Raw genomic sequence first — 22665 nt, 5'->3', positions numbered from 1 at the left:
AACGTAAAAAGGAGTGAAAATGTAATAAGAGGCTGGTGGTGAAAAATGGCGGACTGCTATAGCGCAGTAAAATAATGCGCTATAGATGAGAGACAAGTGTCTATAGCGCAGTATTTTACTGCGCTAAAGCACTCAACGGGCCCGTTGCAGTTAAGTGCTATAGCACAGTAAAATACTGCGCTAAAGCTCTTAACGGGGCCGTTACGGATAAGTGCTAAATACTGCGCTAAAGGTATTTTTGTAACATCTTTTTTTGTTGGGGTATTTTGGTTCAAAATGGTTTTTTTGGGGGCATTTTGGTTCCGGACTCGTTCTCAGCTTAATCTAAATTCTAAAACCTGCTTGGACTTTGGTAAAAAAAAAAAAAAAAAAAAACAGTAATCAGTAAAACTATTGGGTAAGGACCTTCAATCATTCGACCTGCAATTATGTAACTTAATGATACACACAGATTCTCCTAAAATCATGAGCCAAAATAAGCTAATCACGCTCAGCCAGGAAGAACCTGAAGGAGCTAGTATCTTTCACTTAAAGGCTGGAAATTGATCACAGCATCCACGCAAGTACAACACAATATTGCAACATAATGAGAAGTGAAAATTGACAAAGAATGTACAGAGGCATTTATTATGGTTCAGCTCAGACTCTAAGTCCACTATGCGCTTTCATACATTTCATGTTGGCAGTATATATGAAGTAGTATATATATATATATATATATATACACACACTACTTCTCAGCACCATCTGGAATCAACACAATTGATCCAGATGTTTTCCTGCTCTCAAGGTCAGCATGTGCTTGTGCCGCCTGAGACAATGGATAAGTATGATTGACACGGACACGTAGGACACCTGATGCAGCATTTGCAAATACCTCTCCAGCAGTTTCCAGTAGTTCATCCCTCGTTATTGTGTAATGCATCATGCTAGGCCTTGTCAGAAATAGCGATTTCACTGCAAGAGCCGATAAAGGTACCGCATCTGGTGAGCCAGATGACTGCCCGAAACTCACCATGTATCCACGAGTTTTTAAGCAGTCTAATGATCCCTGATCAGAGTAAAATTTCCTAATCAAAGGCTATTCAGGGACAGGAAATAAAGGCAACAAAATTCATTCTAATCCTGGTCACCCCTATCATTGTTTTCTTGTTCATCCTCAAACTTCAATAATTCTTGAAAGCATAGGTTTTCTGCAAGCTCTTATGGGACTAACTTGTTGATAAATAATGAATTTAAATGCAAATACCTGAAAGGTATCTTTCCCAACAGAATCATAGACAACTTCAACTCCTTGGCCAGAAGTAATCTCCTTGACACGAGTGACAAAATCCTCTTCCTTATAGATTATAACATGATGACAGCCGTCATCTTTCGCTTGGGCTGCCTTCTCTTTAGTTGATACAGTCCCAATCACAGTAGCACCAAGGGCATTTGCCCATTGGCACAATAGGGACCCAACCCCACCTGCTGCAGCATGAACCAGTACTGTGTGCCCATGTTCAACCTGTAACACAATGCAACAGTGTATAAATTTGATGAAAGTAAAGAAGCTATACATTAGTTTGCAATTAAGAAATTAAGAGACATAAGCAATTCAACCAAAAAGGATTTGAAATAAATAAAGTTCCAACTAAAAAGGAAATGACTAATGAAATTATATGAAGTGGAAAATTCCAATTTGTTGCACAAACATTACATGCCAAAATCATAGAAAGGTCATTTCTCTTCCTGTCTGCTCGTTGATCTCTTAATTCAGTTAGTAGGGATACGAAATCACTAATCAGGGAAACGGAGCAGGTTAACGTTCAGCATGTAGGACCTATAGCACACTATTCTATAAACTCTGACTGCCTCAACCTTAAAACTTAGTTTAGAAGTTGTCCCCCTTCCCACGGTCCGGGATACCCAAGGGATTCTGTAAATCTCTAAGAATTCAATTTCTGGGGTACCTGACACTGATCAAGAGAGAGCAGAGATACTTTATGTTAACCACTTAACCTTGTAGAAACTAGAAAACAATGCACTCTTCTAATAAAATGTATTACATAATCAAGCATTCAATTTATTTATATTTTAAATTTTCTGAATTTTTTTTTACTCCACTAACTAGCTGCAAACAATCAATTAAACCAGCAAGAAATCAAAGAATATCGGCCATTCCACAGTTCTCCAAAGTTGCTTTGCTATTGAGAATATCAGGATTTTAGAAGGAGCATAGCTATCCAGAACATAGATCTGCCTGATATCTGGAGTCAAAAATGGAGTAGGGATGGTGCTTTTGTCTTTGTAACACTGATCAGATACATAGTCTTCCATTATCTCAAAAAAATTCATATGAAACAAATTCTCAGATGAAATTAAAAAGTTGTAAATCTTCAAAAAAGAAAGAAGAGGAAAAGATCCATAATCATCAGTGGTATGCCCATCTAGATTTCAAGCCCTCAACTTCTAAATCACACACCTAATATCACAAGCCATGATATTGGTCTTCTCAGGACGTATCACTGGGGACTTGACTTTTACTTCTTCAAGTTGTAGATACTCATGCAATAACTATGAGAAACACGATGCAGATGTTCAAAATCAATCGGACCTAACAACCTGCTGGATCTCCGAGAAATAGATTGATTTACTTAATAAAAGGAGAATATGGATAAACAACGGGATATACATCTAATTGCTAATCATCCATGAGTACTGCAATCAATATTAAAAGATTGAATTTAGTAATAAGGGATAATCAAATAGTATTGTGTATCTTCCCTTAATTGTCCTTATATTATGATCACATTGATTAACATGTAGGGAAAAACATCATAAGTCATAAAACAGACACTTAATCATGCCCATGTAAGAGTTGCAGACTCCTTCTGCACTACATAATTCAAATCATCTAGTTTATAATATAAGCATGTCTACTTCAACAAAAGGAGGAACAGATGGAAAAAAAAGACGAAAGGAAACTTGGCTTCTGTAAGACTATGATTTACGTACTTTGAAGCAGCGGCGCAGTAGGAACTGAGCAGTCATGCCCTTGAGAAGTATGGATGCTGCAACAATAGGGTCAATAGAGGGAGGAACAGGCACAACTCTATCAGCAGGAAGGATCTGTTCCTCAGCATATGAACCCATTGGACTGCCAGCATATGCAACAATATCTCCAATTTTCCTCCCAGTCAATCCGGGACCAACAGCTGTTACAATCCCTACGGCCTCCATACCTGGCATAAAGAATTTAATTCTAGCTTTGAATGCTACCTAAATAATGCTTCTATCATCTTCTATACCTTATAAGAGAAATGCTTCTATCATATTCTGTAACTCCAAACGTTAGAATCTAGCAAGTCCCAATAGATGAGAAAAGAGGTTGAACCATAAAATACACAGAGTTGATAACTTGATACACACAAAAAATCCCTTTCTAGACGAAACAAGAGCCTCACTATGAAATGGTGATAATGAGATGTGCACAGCCCTGCCTGTTCTTTTTTGTGGAAAGTGTAAGGATCAGTCTCGTCACAAAGCAGAATCTTTGTGCATCTAATTCACTTCGCCTCTTTACTGCCCGTGAATCATTGCCTAAATTGCAGAGTTAGCTGTATTGAAAAACTAGTTTTAAGGTGGATAACAACGAGTTAGGCTCTGAGTGGTAGGGCGTAGTAATTGTTTTGCATATGATGTTCCAAAGTTAATCATAACCAGCAGAAGATAATCAAATTACATGATTCCTCAAACCAGCAGACTCTATTAGAGAAGGGTGTTTAATATATATCTTCATTTAAAAATAGGATCTTGACACATATAACATCATTTCCAGCCGCTGAAGTTCATGAAGAGATCTTTAAACATCATATAGAAGAAGAGAAAATAATAGACAGAGGAAAATAAAAGCACCTGGTGTAAAAGGAAATGCAGCAGCTTTGTAAACCCCTTTTCGGAAATATACGTCAATGAAGTTGAGACCAATGGCCTTATTTTTCACCCTGATCTCTCCATCTTTTGGGTCTCCCACTTCGACGTCCTCCCATTTAAGGACCTACAAAAAAATGGCCTTGTCGTTAATTCTTTAATGTATAAAAAAGATGCCTTGTTGTCAATATTTTTTCTCTTGCTCCCTCTAAACACATAAAAACGCGAACCGCAAATTAATCACACTAAACTTTAGTCTGATTTACAAAGAATTGAAAGATCCATCAAACAAATAAGTTTAAACTTTCTTGTTGCTCCTGGCAACAAACATGCATGAACCATTTCACGAAGTATGTGTCCTGATAGTCCAAAGTCTCGATAGTAGACCAATTTAGTCACGTTTTTCATGTTCCAATTGAAAATTGTCCATTTTTTATTATTCTCAAAGGATAAGATTATTCTCTTTACCAAACATATGCGGATCCAATCGAATGAATGTTACAGCAGATCCGGGGGCGTTTAAATTCACTTATCCAAGCACAGGGGTGTTTTTGATACTAGGCACATTTCGGGGACGAAAGTAATAATCCGCGCCAAGTTAGGGGTGTTTTAAGTTTTAACCACTTCAGCCAAGTAAAAATGAATATCTTTCAGTAGAATGTAATCATGATCCTCCTTCCTATTACATCGTATCAGAATTTAAGGGGACAAAAATAAGGTATCCTCAAAATACTATCAAGAACCCCAACTCACAGATTATCAGTGTAGAATCATGAATAAAAATCACAGACAAAAGCTTTACTATTACAGAGAATCAATGAAATACGCAGATAAAAGTCCAGTAATTGAAAGCTAAAGGACTAAAAGACTCAATTTATGTGGAATCCGAGAGTCAAACAAGTTTTTCTTTGACCACCATTTTTTCATATGAATTGTCAATTATAGTGACTTATATTAATATTTAAGTAGTGTCCGAATATATAAATTTATTTCAAAAAATTTAAGGATTTCGCGTTCAAATTCAGCGTCAAAATTGAAAAGAGTTGAACTGACAGAGGGAGTAAAATTAAAGATAAATGAAATTATAGGGAACAAGATGATAAAGAGAGAGACCTCAGGGCCACCAAGTTGATGAATTCTAATTGCTTTGACCATTGCTGGTGATACAGAGTGAGCTAATCTGTTAGTGGATGATAATAAAGGAATAAATTTGCTTTTATGGTTAGTGGTAGTAGTTCTTGTTAGTCCACTAGAAAGAGAAAGGCTAGAAATGAAAGAATTTGGTAGAAGAAGAAGATTGTGAGTATGGTTACAAGGAAATGCTGCTAATCTTGAAAGTCCCATAAAGCATTATTTGTCAAAGGAAATCACACGTGGAGAGTGACACATCCGCACCAGCGGGAGGATGTAGAGGCCGCAATGAGAAAATTTTACTCACTCTCTTCACTTTTATTTTATTCACTGTATTAAAAATAATAATTCATTTTTACTTATTCATTATATATTATAATATCTCTTTTAACCCTAAACATTATCTACTCGTTTTCTAAATAATTTTTCGAGTTCATTGAAATTATACACCAATCGATGAGTATTATAATTGTTGGAAAATAGCATGCTATAAACACGGAAGCAGTTCAAGAACAACTTACATGTAATCCAGACAACTAGTAATACCGAGATACATAAAGCATACACTGAGATACATGCTGTAACGACCCTGCCGGTCGTTATGGAAAATCTAGGATCACCCTACCAAATAGAACTCTTCCAAGGGTAGAACGAGCTAATAGAACTCAAATGTAGAAGTCTAAGAACTGAAAATTGTTTGGTTGTGTTGAGTTCATTAGGGGGTGACGTAGGAAATTAGACCTCTGTTGGGGATTCCAAGGCCACGGGTGAGATCGTGTGATGTTTTTACATTAATGTGCATGTTTTATTTGTGTTTGTGAGGCCTCGGATGAAGTGTTGGGTGGTAGAGTGAAAAACTGTGGAAATTAGCGAGCTTACTTGCTCAGTGGTACCGTTGCAACGGGAGAAGTACCGCTACGGCGCCGCCGCTATCGCGGTGGGCCTCTCACCGCCGCGGCCACTTGGGAAATGGGGTGACCATTATGGCGGGCACTGGATCGCTGTAGCGCTTGCGCTATAGCGGGACTAGGCTCGCCACAGATGAAGGTTTTAGTGAGGTCTGCTACAGCGGGCACTTATCCGCTATAGCGGGACCGTTGCAGCGACTGTTTGACTGCCGCAGCGGTCGATGGGGACAGAATCCTGGTTTTTAAACACTTAGTTCTGATTTCTTTATTCATAAAACTCCAAAACAGTTTCCAAGAAGCACCTACAGCGAAATTCTAAAGCTAGGGCAAGAATACTCTTGAGAGGTAATGTTACACCTCGCATTTTGTACATTTGAATATTCTGAGTTAATGGCGGGAAATTAAGGACAAGGTTATAATTTTTTTTTCTAGAATGCATAAGTTGCGTATTCATTTTTATTGGTATGGAATATTAAGGGCAAACTTGAAATTTGGAAATTTCTATAAATTCATGACTTTTTGGAGAAGCCATTGTGGCCGTGGGCCCCACTTATTCCTTGGCCACTTGTTGCAAGCCATGCAATAAAACATGTGTTTATCTTATGCTTTAGTGGCCAAAAACATATTTGTGGGAAAAGATGATAAGGGAGAATTCATCTTTTAAAATTCAAGAAATTTCTAGAAAATTGGAGAAAAAGAAAACAAAAAAAGAAAGAAAGAGGGAGTGCACATGACCGGCCATGTGCACCCATTTATATATATATATATGGCTAAGTCATGAAAAGGGAAGACCAATTCATCATTTGTTACTCTTGGAAATTTCATGAAACTTGAAGAAGAAACTAGAGGGGCCATTCGGCCATGACCAAGGAGAATTGGTGTTCAAGAATTGACCAAGAAAAATTATTTTCTTCTAGTTTTCCCACTAATTGGAAGGCCCTCGTCGACGTGGAGTAGTTGTTGGAACAAGAAAACCGCTTGTTGTCGCACTTCGCCAATTCTAGCCGAGGAAGAAGTTAAGTGGAAGGTAAGATTCAATCCTCCTTTATATGTTTCATGGATGTTTTGGATGTGTTGTAGCGTATGGAAATGGATGAAAATCATGGAATGTTGTGTGGTGTGTGTGGCCGTGAGTGAAGGTCGTCATGGTGTAGGAAAAAATGAATTAATGTTAGTTAGTATTCTAGTTGTTGTTGTGATGAATTCTATAATATAAAATGAAGGTGTAATGGTTTAAATGGAGTTGTAAATCGTGTGGGCTGTTTTGGAAGCTAATGTGGTTGTAATGTGATTTCTTGTGTTGATGGAAATGATAATGCTAACGTATGGAATTGTTGATATAGTTTATGAATTTGGAAGAAGAAAATGTGTTATTGGTATTCTTAATATAAGTTGGAAGGTTTCGGGTGGAATGGCCTATGGTTTGGGTTGTTTTGAATATTGTATAGATTGCTTGGAATGTTCTTAAATCATACTTGAATGGTTGCGGATTAGTAATTGAATATGTGAGCATTGGTATTGAATTGATCGTATGTAGTTTATTTGAATATAAATGAAATGTTGTCGAATTGTGTAGAGAAGAATCGCCAATGTTAGAATGCGTTTGGAATAAATTGTTGATGTTGTTTATATGATGGTTGGTATGGTTGTTGTTGATGATTGTTTTGGCCGAGTTGAATTCTCGGGGTTGATGGATTTATAGGGGAAATCTTTGCCCAAATTTCTGTAGACAAAGTGTTAGTTTGAAATCGGATTCTTAAGTGCTTATGGCTAATGGTTGATATCTAATGATGTGATTGTAGATCGTGAGAAGCCAAGGCATAAGTTTGGATTAGACTAGGGAGCGGCCAAGGTATGTTAAGGCTCGTCCCTTTCTTTCAAAGGCATGATTTTTGAGATTACGATTTCGTGAATGCTTCCATAACTTTAATGTTTCAAAAGTTTTGCTTTCAAAAGGATTTTGTTCCTAAACGAGTCCGAAACTACGAACGACCGTAACTTTCACATGCGGTCTCGGATTGCTATGAAACGTTCGTAGAAGTCCCTATAACGAGTAATAATCTTTAACTTTCATAGGCGGGCCCGGATCGGGTTGATGCTCGTCCGTGGGCCCCGCGACTTTCCTTGTTGGTTCTAACGACCTATTCTTGGAAGAATCCTGAAATGTCTGTATCTTTCCAAAATGGAGGTTTATGACTCCGGAAGCTTTCATGACAACTCGATGGATATGTTTTACAATGACACGATGATGTCAAAAATGAGAGTATTTTCCTACGATGATGATGGTTCCATGTTTAAAGGCTCCAAGTCTATGATTTCAATGACGATATGAGAATGTTGAGCTAATTCTTGATTTCTCAATTTTATTCATGAATGATGACTATTTCTACAGAATCTAAAGTATATGAACTGATGCCTTATGATCATGTTTTATGTTTCCTCGTGAAATTATTCTTCATTGACAGTCTCACCTTATAATAATCGTTCCTTCAAGGTGAGGCAAAGCGACCATGATTATTCCATAATACGATCGGAGGTTACCGACCTTATGTCACTCCGATAGATACATGACTTTCTTTGGGCTCACATGCATGCTGCTTACATGATATATGAATATGATATATGAATATGATATGGGAAAAGGGCGAGAACGTTATATACGCGTAACCACCTGATCAGTTGGTATAATATGACATGATACCGTCCCGGACGCGGGATGCCCGGACGCGGGATATGTGGTTATGGATCGGGCTGCACGTTCCACAACAATATATTATATGGATCGGGCTGCACGTTCCGCAGCAATATATTATATGGATCGGGCTGCACGTTCCGCAGCATTATATATATATGGATCGGGCTGCACGTTCCGCAGCACTAAGCATGCATGATTCCGCCAAAAAGGCACTCCGATGTACAGGTTACTCTTTTATTACATATATGGATCGGGCTGCACGTTAAAAGGCAATATAATATATTATATGGATCGGTACGCACGTTCGCGCGCACATATATATATATATATATATATATATATATATATATATATATGGATCGGTCGCACGTTCGCAAAGCACTAAACGAGCATGGTTCCTCTAAAAGGGCACTCAGATGTGCAAGTTACTTTTATCTCATGAAATGCCCTATGTTTTCATCTTGTTAATACTCATGCTTTGTATCCTCTAAAATGTTTTACTCATGCCTTACATACTCAGTACATTGCTTGTACTGACGTCCCTTTGTGGACGCTGCGTTCATGCCGCGCAGTACACCGGATACGATGAGTTGAAGGTATTAGAGAAGATGTTCAGCACGGGATTGGCGAGCTCCATTTTCTCGGAAAGTCTTGCCGAGTCGGAGCATTATGATATGGTTTCATGTTCCATGTTAGAGACTTTGCGGACGGGGTCGTGTATGTAGTATATCGTTTTGTAAGCGCTCATGGGCGGTGTATTGTGATGCATTATTCTACGGGTCTTATACGATCACAGGTCTTACTTGATTTGAAAAGGATGAAAAGCAGGTTTATTCCTGAAAAGCTTTCATTATGTACTCATGCTATGCTATGAGGGCCCAATATGATTATGAGTGCCACGAGAGTCGGAGGGTTCGCTCGGCCCTAGGTAAGGGTCGGGTGCCCATCACGCCCTAACGAAAATTAGGGTGTGACAGGTAAGTCTCAACCATTCCTTCCTTCATTACGCTTTCATCTTTAAAAGTATCATCTTCTTAATGGGTCAATAATGGTGAATTGGAAATAGTAACCCTAGAACTTAATAGACTTTCAATAGTTGGTGGGTTATGAATGTTGTAGTGTGATTATCATCTAAAGGCTTGGGTTATCACTTTCTAATCAAGAATTAAACAATTAGAGACATGAACCAAGTGAATAGAGACTTAGGGTTTCATAAAAATGGTAGCTTGACCATAGAAACTGCTTGTAAGAAATAACTTGATTTAATAACCTTATGAATTGATAGTTTATGGCTGCTAAGGCCAATGTTAGGATGATTTACGCCTAGTAATCATTCACCCATTAGAAAAGGGGTAAGGTGGAAGGGTGTTCATTGTATTGATATTGTATTGATATTGTTGACTAGAGTGCTTGTGACTCATTTAGCATCTTAATTGCTAGACTTTGAGCGTTCCGAGGCATTACGAAAGGGAAAGGCTATAGGGGAGTAATTTGCATTGTTCCAGCTCTACAGTTGAGGTAGGTTACAGTCTACTTGAGTTAGACTTTGCTTAGTTGATTGTATGTGTTGTGAAATTGATAGGAGAAAGCATGTCTAGTCTTCAGGCATAATGTGTGTGGTTGAAATTCCTGTATGCTATTGCTTGAGTGACTACGTGGGCTTAGTGCCACCATTCGATATGTTGTGACCTACAGGTTGATGATATTTGTGGTGAGAAGTTAATATGATCTTCATAGTAAAATTGAGGTACAAATTGATAAATCGATTATTGAAGGCGATGAGACAATAAATATGTATAGATATGAAAAGGCACATTTAACCGGGGGTTAGGATGTGACCTACATGTATGAACAGGCACATTTGACCGGGGGTGAGGATGTGGCCTAGTTGTGAGCTCGTGGTCCGAGGTTCGTTCCGGAACGAGTGGTACATGGACACTATGGCTTTCCTGCAGGTCATGACTATTGGGTAATGACACCAATTAGCATGTATGTACACGAGTGATCAGTGACTGAGTAGTGAGAATGTTGTCGGAGACTTATTTCTGTTGACTTGATTTTTGATATCATTGGGTGACTTGATTGTTAATATCATTGGTTGACTAGTTGTTGGGCTATTTGATTATGTGTTGTTGATTGGTCTGTCTATTTTATTGATTTTATGGTTCATGCACGATACTAATCTTAGTCGGCCTATGATATCTACCGGTACATAGTGTTTGTATTAATACTACCTTGCTGCATTCTTTTGAGTACAGATTGTGATCCAGAGACTGCTACCCGACCTCACATGTAGCATTGAGGCCATTTCTTTGACAGATTGAGGGTTAGCTTCTATCCATATCAGGCCGCCTGAAGATCTTCCTCATCTAATGTCTATTTCCATTCCAGACATTGATGTTTATTTGTTTTAGATAGTACGATCTCCTTACACATGTTTCGATTAGAGTCCTTTTACGGTGACTTTCGTATTTTGGGATTGTAATAGTTAGGACTTCCGCACTTATGTTATTATTTTATGGCATGACTATTTTGATTTATTGTGTGTTTAACTTGTTATAAATTGGTTAATTAAAAATGGACTTGAATGAGTAGATGGTTAGACGTATTGGTTCGCCCACTAGGAGTTAGTGTGGGTGTCAGTCATGGCGGGTTGGGTTGTGACACATGTTGAAGCCTGAACAAAAGTCGTCAATGATATGACCCTGCAGTTCTACTGTCTTCTGTTGTGTTATCCGAATAGTTCTTGGAATATGTAGTACTTGTATGGGCAAGTACCTTTTTTTTCTCTAAAAATTCTTGTCAATTAAAGATAGAAGAAAGACCCTTTATATAGAAAAGCTTTAGGGTCTTAAAACGGTTTTACAAAATATAACGATTTCCCAAACATAACGATTTTCGTACCATATCAATTTTCCAATCGTAATCATTTTCAAAACATAGCCGTGTTGTCTTTTCCACCCAGAAAACTAAATTTCAATAAATTCTAATTATTCAGGCACATTAGGGACCACATAATTAATTAACGAGGCTCCCTATTATGGCATTAATTCTTTTCTTGCTGAAATAATCCTACCATAATAAATTACGAATTATTCCACTAAAAATTCATAATTGTTCTCCTCAGTTCAATTTCGAATTCTCCCATTAAAACTTATTTAACTCCCCATGCTAAGATTACTGTTGACACCTAATTTTCACCTCATAAATCGCGAATTTTAATTTTCAAATTTTTCGAGTCCAAGACGGAGTAAGGATGCCCTTAAAAAATTAAAAAAATTAAAAATCATGAGAAAATTGCAAAAATTGACGTTTAATTATTATTTTTCATAAAAATTAATAATTACAAGAAATTACGAGTTATTTACTTTCACAAACATGATTTGAAAAGAAGATACGTATTCCGCTCTGTCTAATTCGGAAAATTGGTAATTAAAATGACGTATGAATTACGGCTCATTTTGACCGCATTTTTTTTTACATTTTTAAATATTGCTCGGAAGTATATCAATATTGGGATTGTTTTGAAGCTCGTATTTTACAACGACATGTTATAATTTTTAGTTCGCCAAAATATTATTTTACGAGGGGCAAGTTGTTGACACCCAATTTTGACCCTCCTTTCTTCCAATTCACTCACTTGAGCTTCTAAATTAGTAATAAATTAAATTGTCTTTTATTATTATTATTATATTACTATTACTATTACTATTATTATTATTATTATTATTATTACATAATATATTTGATCTAATTTAGAAGCCAAAAGAAATATAAGAAGAATGGATTTTCAAAACAAGAGTGGGACATTTTATTTACAACCTCGCAAAGCTTTGTAGGTGACCCATTTGACCATTTTTCCATCTTAATTTTCAACCCATATTACTCCCCCTCACGTGCCCAAGGAATTTCCTGCACGTTCTCACTTAGTCTTCCCTCTTTTCAAGGAAGAAATATTTACCTAGACTTTAATACATACCCCACAAGAATTTAATTCTTCAAGAAAAATCATCTCACCATCTTCACCTCTCCTCCATTTTCCTCCTAGCAGCCGCCCACTCCCTTTCCCTCTTCCATTTTGGCAAATTTTCAACTTTCACTAGTCAAGGACAAGTTTGCCTGCCCCCATTTTGTGTAACTTTTCTCTTTTCCTCATCTTCAGGGATTTGGTTGAGGAAGAGGACAAATAACTTTTTGAACTTTGATATTTTGCAGAGAGATTCAAACGACTCCTTTGACTTAGTTTTGGAGCCCAAAATTTCGAATTAAAAATCCACCAACCCTAGCCCTCTTCTTCCATCTATAAATACTTTATTAAATGCTTAATGAAGGGGGCTAAAAAAAAAAAAAGGAGCTGGAACTATGAAAAACTCTTTCATCTAAGATATTTATATTTTCTATTACCTCTCAAAGAAACTTTATCATTTTCATTATTCTTACTCTCTGTCCAACTCAATCTTGCTCACAAAGGAGTATATCTGAGACCTCAAAGCCCTTGTTCACTGCACCACCAAAAGGTCAGTGACTTTTGTTTTTCTTTTGTTCACTTCCTTCTTATCTTTTTTTTTTTTTTTTTTTTTTGTTGAAATCTGGATGAATCCATGCTTTGGTATGTTCTTTAGGCGTACTATTAGTTTTGTTATTTCAGGAATCATAAAAATTGATGCTTTGCTACACTTATTTGTTTTGAGCCTTAGCCATATATAAAGGAGAATCATGAATATGCATTTGTAGTTTAGTGACATAACACTCTAGGACTCTTTCTTGTTTATATGTAAAAATCTTGATATAGGATTCACTAATGTTATTAGGATCTATATTTCTATTCCAGAAGACGTGAAAGCGCAATAGTAAATTCCTTATTCGAATTTATCGATTCATATAAATCTATAATATATGCTCTTATATTTAGCACACTTTTTACATATTTAGAACTCATGTTATACGGCTGTTCGATTTCCTTCCTGTTACCTTCATTAGATGTAGTGGTTTGAAGTTACTTTATGATTATATCCTGTTCAACTTGGATGTAATTTTCCATGAATCAAAAATATTCTTTCTTTGTACCCTTCATGTTGAATTTAAATAGTAGTATGAGAGTCCGGTTTTATGAGTTAGGAATCATAGTAATATTTTTCAGTTGTTAAGAAGAATTATGAAATATACCTTTTTTTTTTATTTGGAGATCATGCTTATAGGATGATACTAATCTTTACTTTGAATGGATGTCATAATGTGCTCTACTCTAGTGCTATAAATATCTTGACTTTTTGTTTATTGTGTTGCCAAGAATCATATTTCCCCTCTAACTATTTCTCCCATTTCTTCTTTATTTGACATGTACATTCGTGAGCCGAAGAGTTTCACTTCGAAACTCAACGACACCGCTACCGCATGGAGTATCCGCACATCCTCATTCTTTCTCGTCTCCCAAACGTCGAGTTACAAAGGAGATTTTCGCCTTCCGTTGAAGCCTAACATGGCCATTGGTCATATTGCTTATTTTCGCTTATTTTGCTTACTCCGTGTTGGTGAATGATTTTTATTTTCAATTATGTGTTCCTTTTGTTGAAGGTAGAATCGTTATATAATTGATTAGTGACTAAGCCGTCATTAGCTATTTAAAGTCTTTGCCTCATAATATAAACTGCCAAAACCAGTCCAGAAGTCCTGAATTTCTTCAAAACTTAAACTCTTAGTCAATATTTTCCTAGTGTATGTCTTTGTTAAAATAAACCTATTTTGGGCTTTAACAGAATTCAAGAATCCTTTTTTTTTTTTTTTTAAGTTAAAGGCCTTTGTGTGTTTATAACGGTTAATGACGATTTTCCTTAAAATTGAACAAGGATGTTTGACTTCCATTTCATCATTGTCTAGTTTCACTTTATACTTATTAAACTAATTATATATTTTATCATCTCGTTTTCTAATCATGAATAACTTTCTTATCTAGACTTATATTCTGCACCGTAACACTAGTCTTAATTAATTAATTTAAGTCAGATTGGTTAACCATTGTTAGTGAATCTTAAAGGATGCTTAATACCTTCCCTTTAGATTACTTGAACCCTTACCTAGAATCTTTTGGTTTCGTAGATTTTAAAATGGAGTTAACTTTAGACAATTACTTTAATAAACTTTAGGTGTCCTAATTCACCATAATAATTAGGTGGCGACTCCTTAACTTTAATTAACCGCAGAATTACCGGAATGTTGTAAATCATTTTGACCCCGGTTAAAATGGGGTATAACAATTACAGATACCAATCAGTTAAATTAAATTACTGACAATTTAATTCATTGACTAATTAAATCCTTTATACTTCCGCTGAACTTATTTCATGTGACGGATACAAAATCCACCTGCAGGGTTTTCACATGAAAACTTATAAGCATCCATAAAGGGGTATCATCAATCTCAAAGTTGAGATATGGATTCTATCAACTAATTATTATTTCTCAAATGTATTTTGCAATTATTCAATTTGCCAGGAATACATAGACCCGCAATTGAGTCGTACCTTTTAATAAATCAAAATAATGAACAAATCACATTGATCATACTAATCATATCAAGGTTAAGAGTATAAATACATTTAATGAGCTAGAGAGGTTGTTTTATATGCACTTATCTCTACTTGGTCCGTTCAATACATACAAAATTTACTAGTACAAGAAGTCGGAACTATACTGTTCCCATAATGAAGATAATTATATTTAATCTTGTGCTACAATCATACCGATAGCTTTTTTCAGTTTCCATCTTAGATTGCGAACATAAACTTTATATACTTATAAGAACCTATGATTTAATCTTCCTTGTATAAGCTAAACTTTATACACTAAATCATCTACTATATAAGTAAAGGACACACAACTAGTACATGAGCTATTTAACTCTTTGGTAAAATTGAATAAATAATTGTTCTATAATAAATATTATATCCAAACACATGGTTAATAGTGTATGTGTATGTGTATGTGTGTGTGTGTGTGTGTGTATTATTTTTTAAAGTGAAAGGACAAAGTTAACTGTGGACAAGTAAAAGTGAAGAGAATGAGTAACTCTTTGGATGAAGAGTGTTTAATTTATGTCCTCATTTTCTAAAGGGCAAAGGTACAAATTTACCCCTCAACTTTGCGATTTAGAGCAGATATACCCCTCATTATAAAAGTGGTGTATATATACCCCTGCCGTTACAAAATGGTGCAAATATACCCTTTTCGCTGACAGATTTTTTTAAAAAAATAATCATTTAGGTTATTTTTTAATTAAAAAAAATGTCACGTGACTTTAAAAAAAAGTCGTACCCATTTTTTTTAGTAGACATACTCCACCTAGTATTTTTTTTCCTGATGGGTTGGGTCTTAGTTACTTTAAAAAAATGGATAGACTTATTTTTTTTAAAGTCACAGAGATATTTTTTTAAACGAACCATACCCGACACACCAGAAAAAATATTATCATGGCTTTAGAAAAATATGTCTACTAAAAAAAATAGGTAGACTTTTTTTAAAGTCATGTGACACTTTTTTTAATTAAAAAATAACCTAAATGATTTTAAAAAAAAAAAAAAACTCCCGTCAGCAAAAGGGTATATTTGTACCATTTTGTAAGGGTAAGGGCATATTTGCACCATTTTGTAATTGCAGGAGTATATATACACTACTTTTGTAAGGAGGAGTATATATGTTCTAAATCGCAAAGTTGAGGGGTATATTGACACCTTTGCCCTTTTCTAAAATTAGTTTTTATGAAATTTATATACTGAAAAGACTTCTTTATTAAATTTACCGACATAAAAACCCTCAAACTACACTATAATATTTTTATGTCAATGTTACACAAATGTTATGTAACTTTAATTATAATACCTTCCATGTTACGTTTTCGAATGCTTAGGAAAATTAATTAATTATAGTAATTCTACTTTTAACTGAATTTACATTATTATGAATGTCCACAAATTTGTTTGACAAATATTGAAGATGTTCGTTTAGAGCAATTTGTGAACTCATTTTGCGGATTTTTTATTCTTATTGTTTAAAAGAAATAGGTAATTACAAAAAAACATAAATAAAATTTGCCAGAAAATAGAACCCAATTTTGTTTCCATCAAGTTCGTCAACTCTCTCTAAATGATTGGGTGAGTAAGCAGTAATGAGGGAATTTCGCAACTATCGGTTAATTTCCTACTTTTCATTTACTGTTCTTGTTACTATCTGGTCCTTGTATATCATAGTACTTAAGTATTCCAGATAGTGATTAATGGTAACTTTTTATGAGTAATTTGCTGACGGAAGTTCATACATCGTATTCAATCAAAGACATGCAGCGTAGCGAAATTCATTCACTGTTCTTGTTACCATCCGTCTGCTCCTCAAAATCGTAGTACTTAAAGTATTCCAGATAGTGATTGATGGTAACTTCCTATAAACAATTTGCTGACGGAAGTTCATACATTGTATATTTGTATACAATAAAAAATAATGCAGCATAGCAAAATTTGCTTCAAACTCTGTCAGAACCGTTACTGCTTCCATTTGTTTTGCAAGTTTTTGGGGCTAAAAAGTTGATCTGAAAGCAGCAAGCCATTTGACTTCAGTTTTTTTTTTTTTTTTTTTTTTTTTTTAGCACAGAGTGGTCACTTGACAAAAGTCGACTTATTTCTGTTGGAAGCTCTATGATAGAATAGGGAAAATCACACTCCAAAAGATAGCTATTGAAGTGCGAGAGTCCAAGGTTATATAAGCCCGACATCAGCACATTTCTATACCGATGTGGGACTCAAGTCCTATACCTAGCAATGGACCATAACATTCTCAATGGGCAACACTTGCACAAAAAATATTTTATTTAGAAGCTTTCTGCAAACGGCACTTGCGTTTTGTAATCAGATATCTTTCTCTTGCATTTTTTCTTGGGAAAAGGGTCAAATTTGCCCCTCTACTATGTGAAAAGGATCAAATTTACCCTCCGTTAAATATATTGGACTCAAATATAGTTTGCAAACTCAAATACTTCTTTGTGCAAACTTTGATTTTGGAATTTTTGAACAAATGCCATAAAAATCTTTGATATATTTCAAGCTGTTGAAATGTTACAAGAAGACGAGAAACAAAAGAATTAGGCAACAGTCTAAAACTATAGAAGTTCATGCTATGACTACCACAACATAGGAGCTGAAGTTTTTCCTCTTTTTTTTTGTTCTTTTAAACTCGTGTTAGTGTGGACATTACACTGCATTGCAGCCTTGTCGCAAGTTTTTGTATTTCAGCAGTTAGCCCACAACCTTGGGAGAGGAAAAAGGGAAGTCCCAAATGATAACAAGCATTGTTCAAAAGGTATTTTGAGTCCAATTCTTCAGCTTGTGGATTAAAGTAATTGCATTAGGCTCTTCATGTGAGGGGTAATTTCAACGTTAATGGTGGCAATGGTGGGGAGGGGAAGAAAATGTTAGTGGTGGAAGAAGAAGTGGAGGTGAGGAGTAAAATGGGTTGGGCCACTGAGGTGGCATGCCATGTGGCGTCCACCTCATCAAAATATCAATGGCATGTGAGATTAGATGTCCATCTAGGACATACTTTAACGGCAGAGGGGCATATTTGATCCATATAGGTAACGTCGGGCGAATTTTTGAACCGATACTTTAACGGAGGGTACATTTGATCCTTTTCACATAGTAGATGAGCAAATTTGATCCTTATCCCTTTTTTCTTTCTATCGGCATCGTGGTTAGCTGCCATGCAATCACGTAACAACAGATTCTCTTACTTGTAGATGTGATAACCAAATGCCCTTTTAAAGGTAAAGCATGCTAAAAAACCTTAAATATGACTTGTGACTTATGAGCCCTTAGCTATAGATCATTTACTCCTTTGTTGTTGATTGTACTACAAATAATAAATGCGCATAAAAGTGTGTTCTTAACTGTTGAATTTAAGGCCTGCAGTGGAGGATCTATTTCCAAACGTGCAAGATCAATGCAACTATGCAAGAGATCAGAATCTAATGACAATAAAGGCATGGCATGTATTCTGGCTCTTGGTATATATCCAAGAAAATCCATCTGCAAGAATGTTAGTGGTCTCCTTGTAGTCTATTTCATATCTCTAACAAAATACTCAGAGCCTGCTAATGTGTGCAAACACTGGAGGTGGACTCGGCAAATATGGTACCCGTTTACATTTACTCACAACAAATACTTTGGATGCTACACACACTATATTGTGTCTTACAGAGTGATGCTATCTCATAGAGGTATTCCATTCACCACCAATCATTCTTGTAAGTCTAATATTTTTTGGATCAAAAACAATTCAGTTTAACTTCCATCCATCTCTCCCTCGATTGAAGATAAAATAATTTAAGCAAAAAACAAGATTTATCAGTATATTTTCCTCGCTAAACTAAGACCCTGAAGATGGAAAATATGTGTTCTGTGGTAATCCACATATTAGTTTCAAAATACTACCAAGGCTGCAAAAAACATAGTACATTACGCGGCAAACTTCTCAAAATGTGCCAACCTCATAACGTTGCTATGATACAGCAGTGGAACTAAAGTAAAACAATTTAAGAGTTGTTGAGATTGAGAGAGAGAGCAGAGATGGAAATGGTGGTTATGCACAATTGTTTACGTTAATTGAATCATCAATAATTCAGTTCAAAGGATCACAAGAATTACATTTCCGTTATTTATAAGATAGCCATTAGCCAGTGAAGAAAAACATTGGCATGTTGCATCAACCTAGTGAAAGTTAGATATAATTTTTGCTTTAGGGAATGTAATACATGGGGTTTGGAAGTTTGAATGAGCGACTAGACATAGAGGAACCAAGCAGATCACTCCATTGGTCTCCTGAGTTGCCCACTATCCGGAACCCCTCTTCTGCCATCTCACTTCTCCTCTCTGATTTAAAGGTCGCTGCTGTTTTGCCATGGTCGTCCGGGCCTCTGCATAGAGTCATAAATCAAAATTTCACTTCCGGTATTTATGTGGATTACATAGAAAGGCATGATACAGTACGCACATTCGTGTGATAGCTGTCCTGACTATGAGAAAAAGAAGAAATATCACATGTTCAAATACTAAGTGCAACCCCTTGAGATTGCACAAAGTACATAACTTTTCCCTGCTCAAGCCCTATTCCCTATTTTCAAACCAAGAATCGACATTCATGTTTTAAACTACAAATTCAACCTCCCTTTTATACAAAACTAAGGATTCAGACAAAATAAAAGTTGACCATCTGTTATTCTTCAGCATCAAGAAAACGAGAACGGTGATATATATATATATGCTAATGCTAATCATCATCTGATATCAGATGGATATATGGGATAAGTAAAATGTGCCCAACGAGTACTTAAGAAGATTTACAAGGGTTTGCAGTATGGTAAAGTTTAATTCAACTTGAAAAACACATGGACTTAGTACAACAATGGTTCACCTATGTGAAACCACATCGTGATTGGGATCGCTTCAGTTATCAACTCACAGATACTAAATAACGAAGTACGGTTTTGAAGCAAATATATGTAATTAAGCAAGCAGCAAACTTAGAAGCCAAATCCTAAATTAGAGATTGTCAGACACGTGTTTCTATTGAAAAATGATCCTGGAAATGGATCAAGCCGAATTTTTGTATAAATTTCCAGCTGTTGACTGATTTCAAAAGTTCAAAGCAGTATACACACAATGATAAACTTCAGCAACCAACCAAACATGTGAAAGAAGAAACATAGCTAACTGCTATGAATTAATGGACTCGTGTTGGTCCTTCAGAAAATACTAATCGTGTGCCTTCATACATGTTAAGACTTAGTAGGGAGTAGGGACAAAAACGGAAATCAAATACAGGATAAGCAATGGCATGGTTGGTGAAAACTCTTATGGCATGTTACAAAGGCATCTTCACAGGACACTGAGCACACATTCAAAGAAATTTCATTCTAGGTGTTTCTTATCTCACTCATGATTTCCTTTTTTTATCGCCATGAATGAAATCAACAAACTTTAATTGATAAAATCGTACTCATAAACTCACCTCAGAATGAGCTTGTGCCAATCGTGGAATCCAGCAGTCATCAAATTCTCCATCGTGACACTTCTAAGTCTTTCGCTGCGCCCAGTCAGCAAGAAAACTTTGAATCGCAGACTCAGAACTTCTTGATAAAGCTTCAAACTGGACCCTAAGGCTGGCGCCGTTCCCTTCTCAACCCATTTATCGAATTCCACACTATCAAATACCTCCAATCTACAATATAGAGATCAACACAAATCACCAATAGCTTACCATTACACATTGCATAATGCCCTAAAGGAAATCTCATGAACAGTAATATCTAAAGTTGTTTAGAAGCAGATTCATATCTCTAAGTAAGCGTTTGGACATGATTTGAAGTTGAAATTTTGTTTGGACATGCAATTTGGATCTCAAAAATTGTATTTTTTCTCATAAACATGAAAACCCCACAGTTTGTAAGAATTATCATAACTTCTCCAATTCTTATACAATCTTACCAAAAGAGCAAACCATAGTACATAAACAAGGTATAAACAAGGTATCAGAATATCCAAAGGCGTTGTATTAACAAAACACAAAATTTCATGTTCCTTTTACGGATAAATGCTTACGATTATGCTATTACAAACTTTCAGATACACATAAATTTACAAAGATCCATTGCTTCAATAAATTAACAACAGTAACTAGCTATCTCTTCACGTGAGTATGAGTCTTTTTTACAATATTTAAAATTATGAGCCTTTTTTGCAAAATGTAAACTTATGGGTCAAGTTTTAAATTTTTTAAAAATTGAAATCACAGACTTGGAATTGCAACCCTACCTTTTTGGTGAATTTGGGATTTGAAATCAAAACTTCAAATTGAAGTTGACATTTTGTTCAAATGTCATAAACAAACACAGATTTCAAATCGAAACATCAAATTTGAAGTCCAAATTGAGTGACCAAATGGAAGTAAATAGAAAAAGTCCCCTTCAAAATGGAAATCAGCAAAACTAATCCTCAATCTAAAGCATTCTACATAATGGATGTTGACTGAACAGGGGAAATTTTCATTATTAGACAGTTTTAATTTGTTTAAGAGTGCTGGCAGGGTCTATCGGAAACAATCTTTCTACCCATAAAGGTAAGGGTAAGGTCTGCGTACATACTACCCCTCCCCAAACCCCACTTGTGGGACTACACTGGGTATGGTATAAGGAAGTAAATTTAACAAAAAATGCAAAGGAAATTAGTCAAAGAATCATACCCATAACCATGTTCAGAATAATAAGGAAGATTAGAAAGCAAAGTTTCATCAACATCAAAAACCCACACATCTTTTCCATCTTCACCCAAATTCACACTTTTAGCATAAGTTCCAGCCTCATTTGAAACTCTATCAATGTCCATTTTATAACCCCTACCTTCAATATATTGCCTCACATAATCAGCACATTCCTCTGGAATACTCTTCCATGGACTTAAATTATTAGCTTCAACAGCAAATCTCCAGCTTGTACACTTCAACTGAAGTAGTTCATCATATTCCTTCAATTGGGGTTCATTATTTTCAGGATACTCGATAATTAATGGCCTAGGAAAGGCATGAGAATTGATATTTTCATTTCCAATGGCAAAACTGAACAACACCAAGAAAATGAAAATGAAAATTCTCAAGATCATTCTTGGGTATGAAGTAAGTTCTACCAACTTTCCAAGAATCTGTGAAATACTGAAACAAATGGAATTCTTGATGGGGTTTTCTTGATTTTGGATAAAAAAGACCTTCAAATTGTAAAGAGTAACCTTATTTCTTCGATTTTCGAGACGAATTCAGAAAAGATAAAGATTTATATGGGTACTAAACTTGCAAGAGAAGTAATGAAGTCAATGGAATGGGGATAAAGAATACGTATAATTGTACCTAGGTGTGACAGGAAATCTGGTTAGGGAAGCAATAGTAGGTGCATGGGTCAGGCCAATAAGATTGCTTCATTACCTTGCG

The 22665-nt window shown here is 35.7% G+C and overlaps 2 protein-coding genes across 2 annotated transcripts; both read right to left on the bottom strand.

Annotated features, from left to right (window-relative positions):
• Positions 1–494: 494 nt before the first annotated feature.
• LOC132051638 (uncharacterized) lies at positions 495–5306 on the bottom strand. Its single transcript, XM_059442797.1, has 5 exons — positions 5026–5306; positions 3898–4039; positions 2998–3224; positions 1250–1507; positions 495–1051 (listed from the first exon to the last, which is right to left on the bottom strand). The coding sequence occupies exons 1-5, from the start codon at positions 5254–5256 to the stop codon at positions 731–733; spliced, it is 1179 nt and encodes a 392-aa protein (XP_059298780.1). The 5' UTR covers positions 5257–5306; the 3' UTR covers positions 495–730.
• Positions 5307–19253: 13947 nt separating this feature from the next.
• LOC132051637 (acid phosphatase 1-like) lies at positions 19254–22482 on the bottom strand. Its single transcript, XM_059442796.1, has 3 exons — positions 21928–22482; positions 20698–20907; positions 19254–19603 (listed from the first exon to the last, which is right to left on the bottom strand). The coding sequence occupies exons 1-3, from the start codon at positions 22341–22343 to the stop codon at positions 19426–19428; spliced, it is 804 nt and encodes a 267-aa protein (XP_059298779.1). The 5' UTR covers positions 22344–22482; the 3' UTR covers positions 19254–19425.
• Between the last annotated feature and the right edge of the window lie 183 nt (positions 22483–22665).

Source organism: Lycium ferocissimum, chromosome 4, assembly GCF_029784015.1.
Source record: "Lycium ferocissimum isolate CSIRO_LF1 chromosome 4, AGI_CSIRO_Lferr_CH_V1, whole genome shotgun sequence".
In the NCBI taxonomy this organism is placed as follows: domain Eukaryota; kingdom Viridiplantae; phylum Streptophyta; class Magnoliopsida; order Solanales; family Solanaceae; genus Lycium; species Lycium ferocissimum.
The sequence above is the reverse complement of the archived record's forward strand: the minus strand, read 5'-3'. Positions and strand labels throughout refer to the sequence as shown.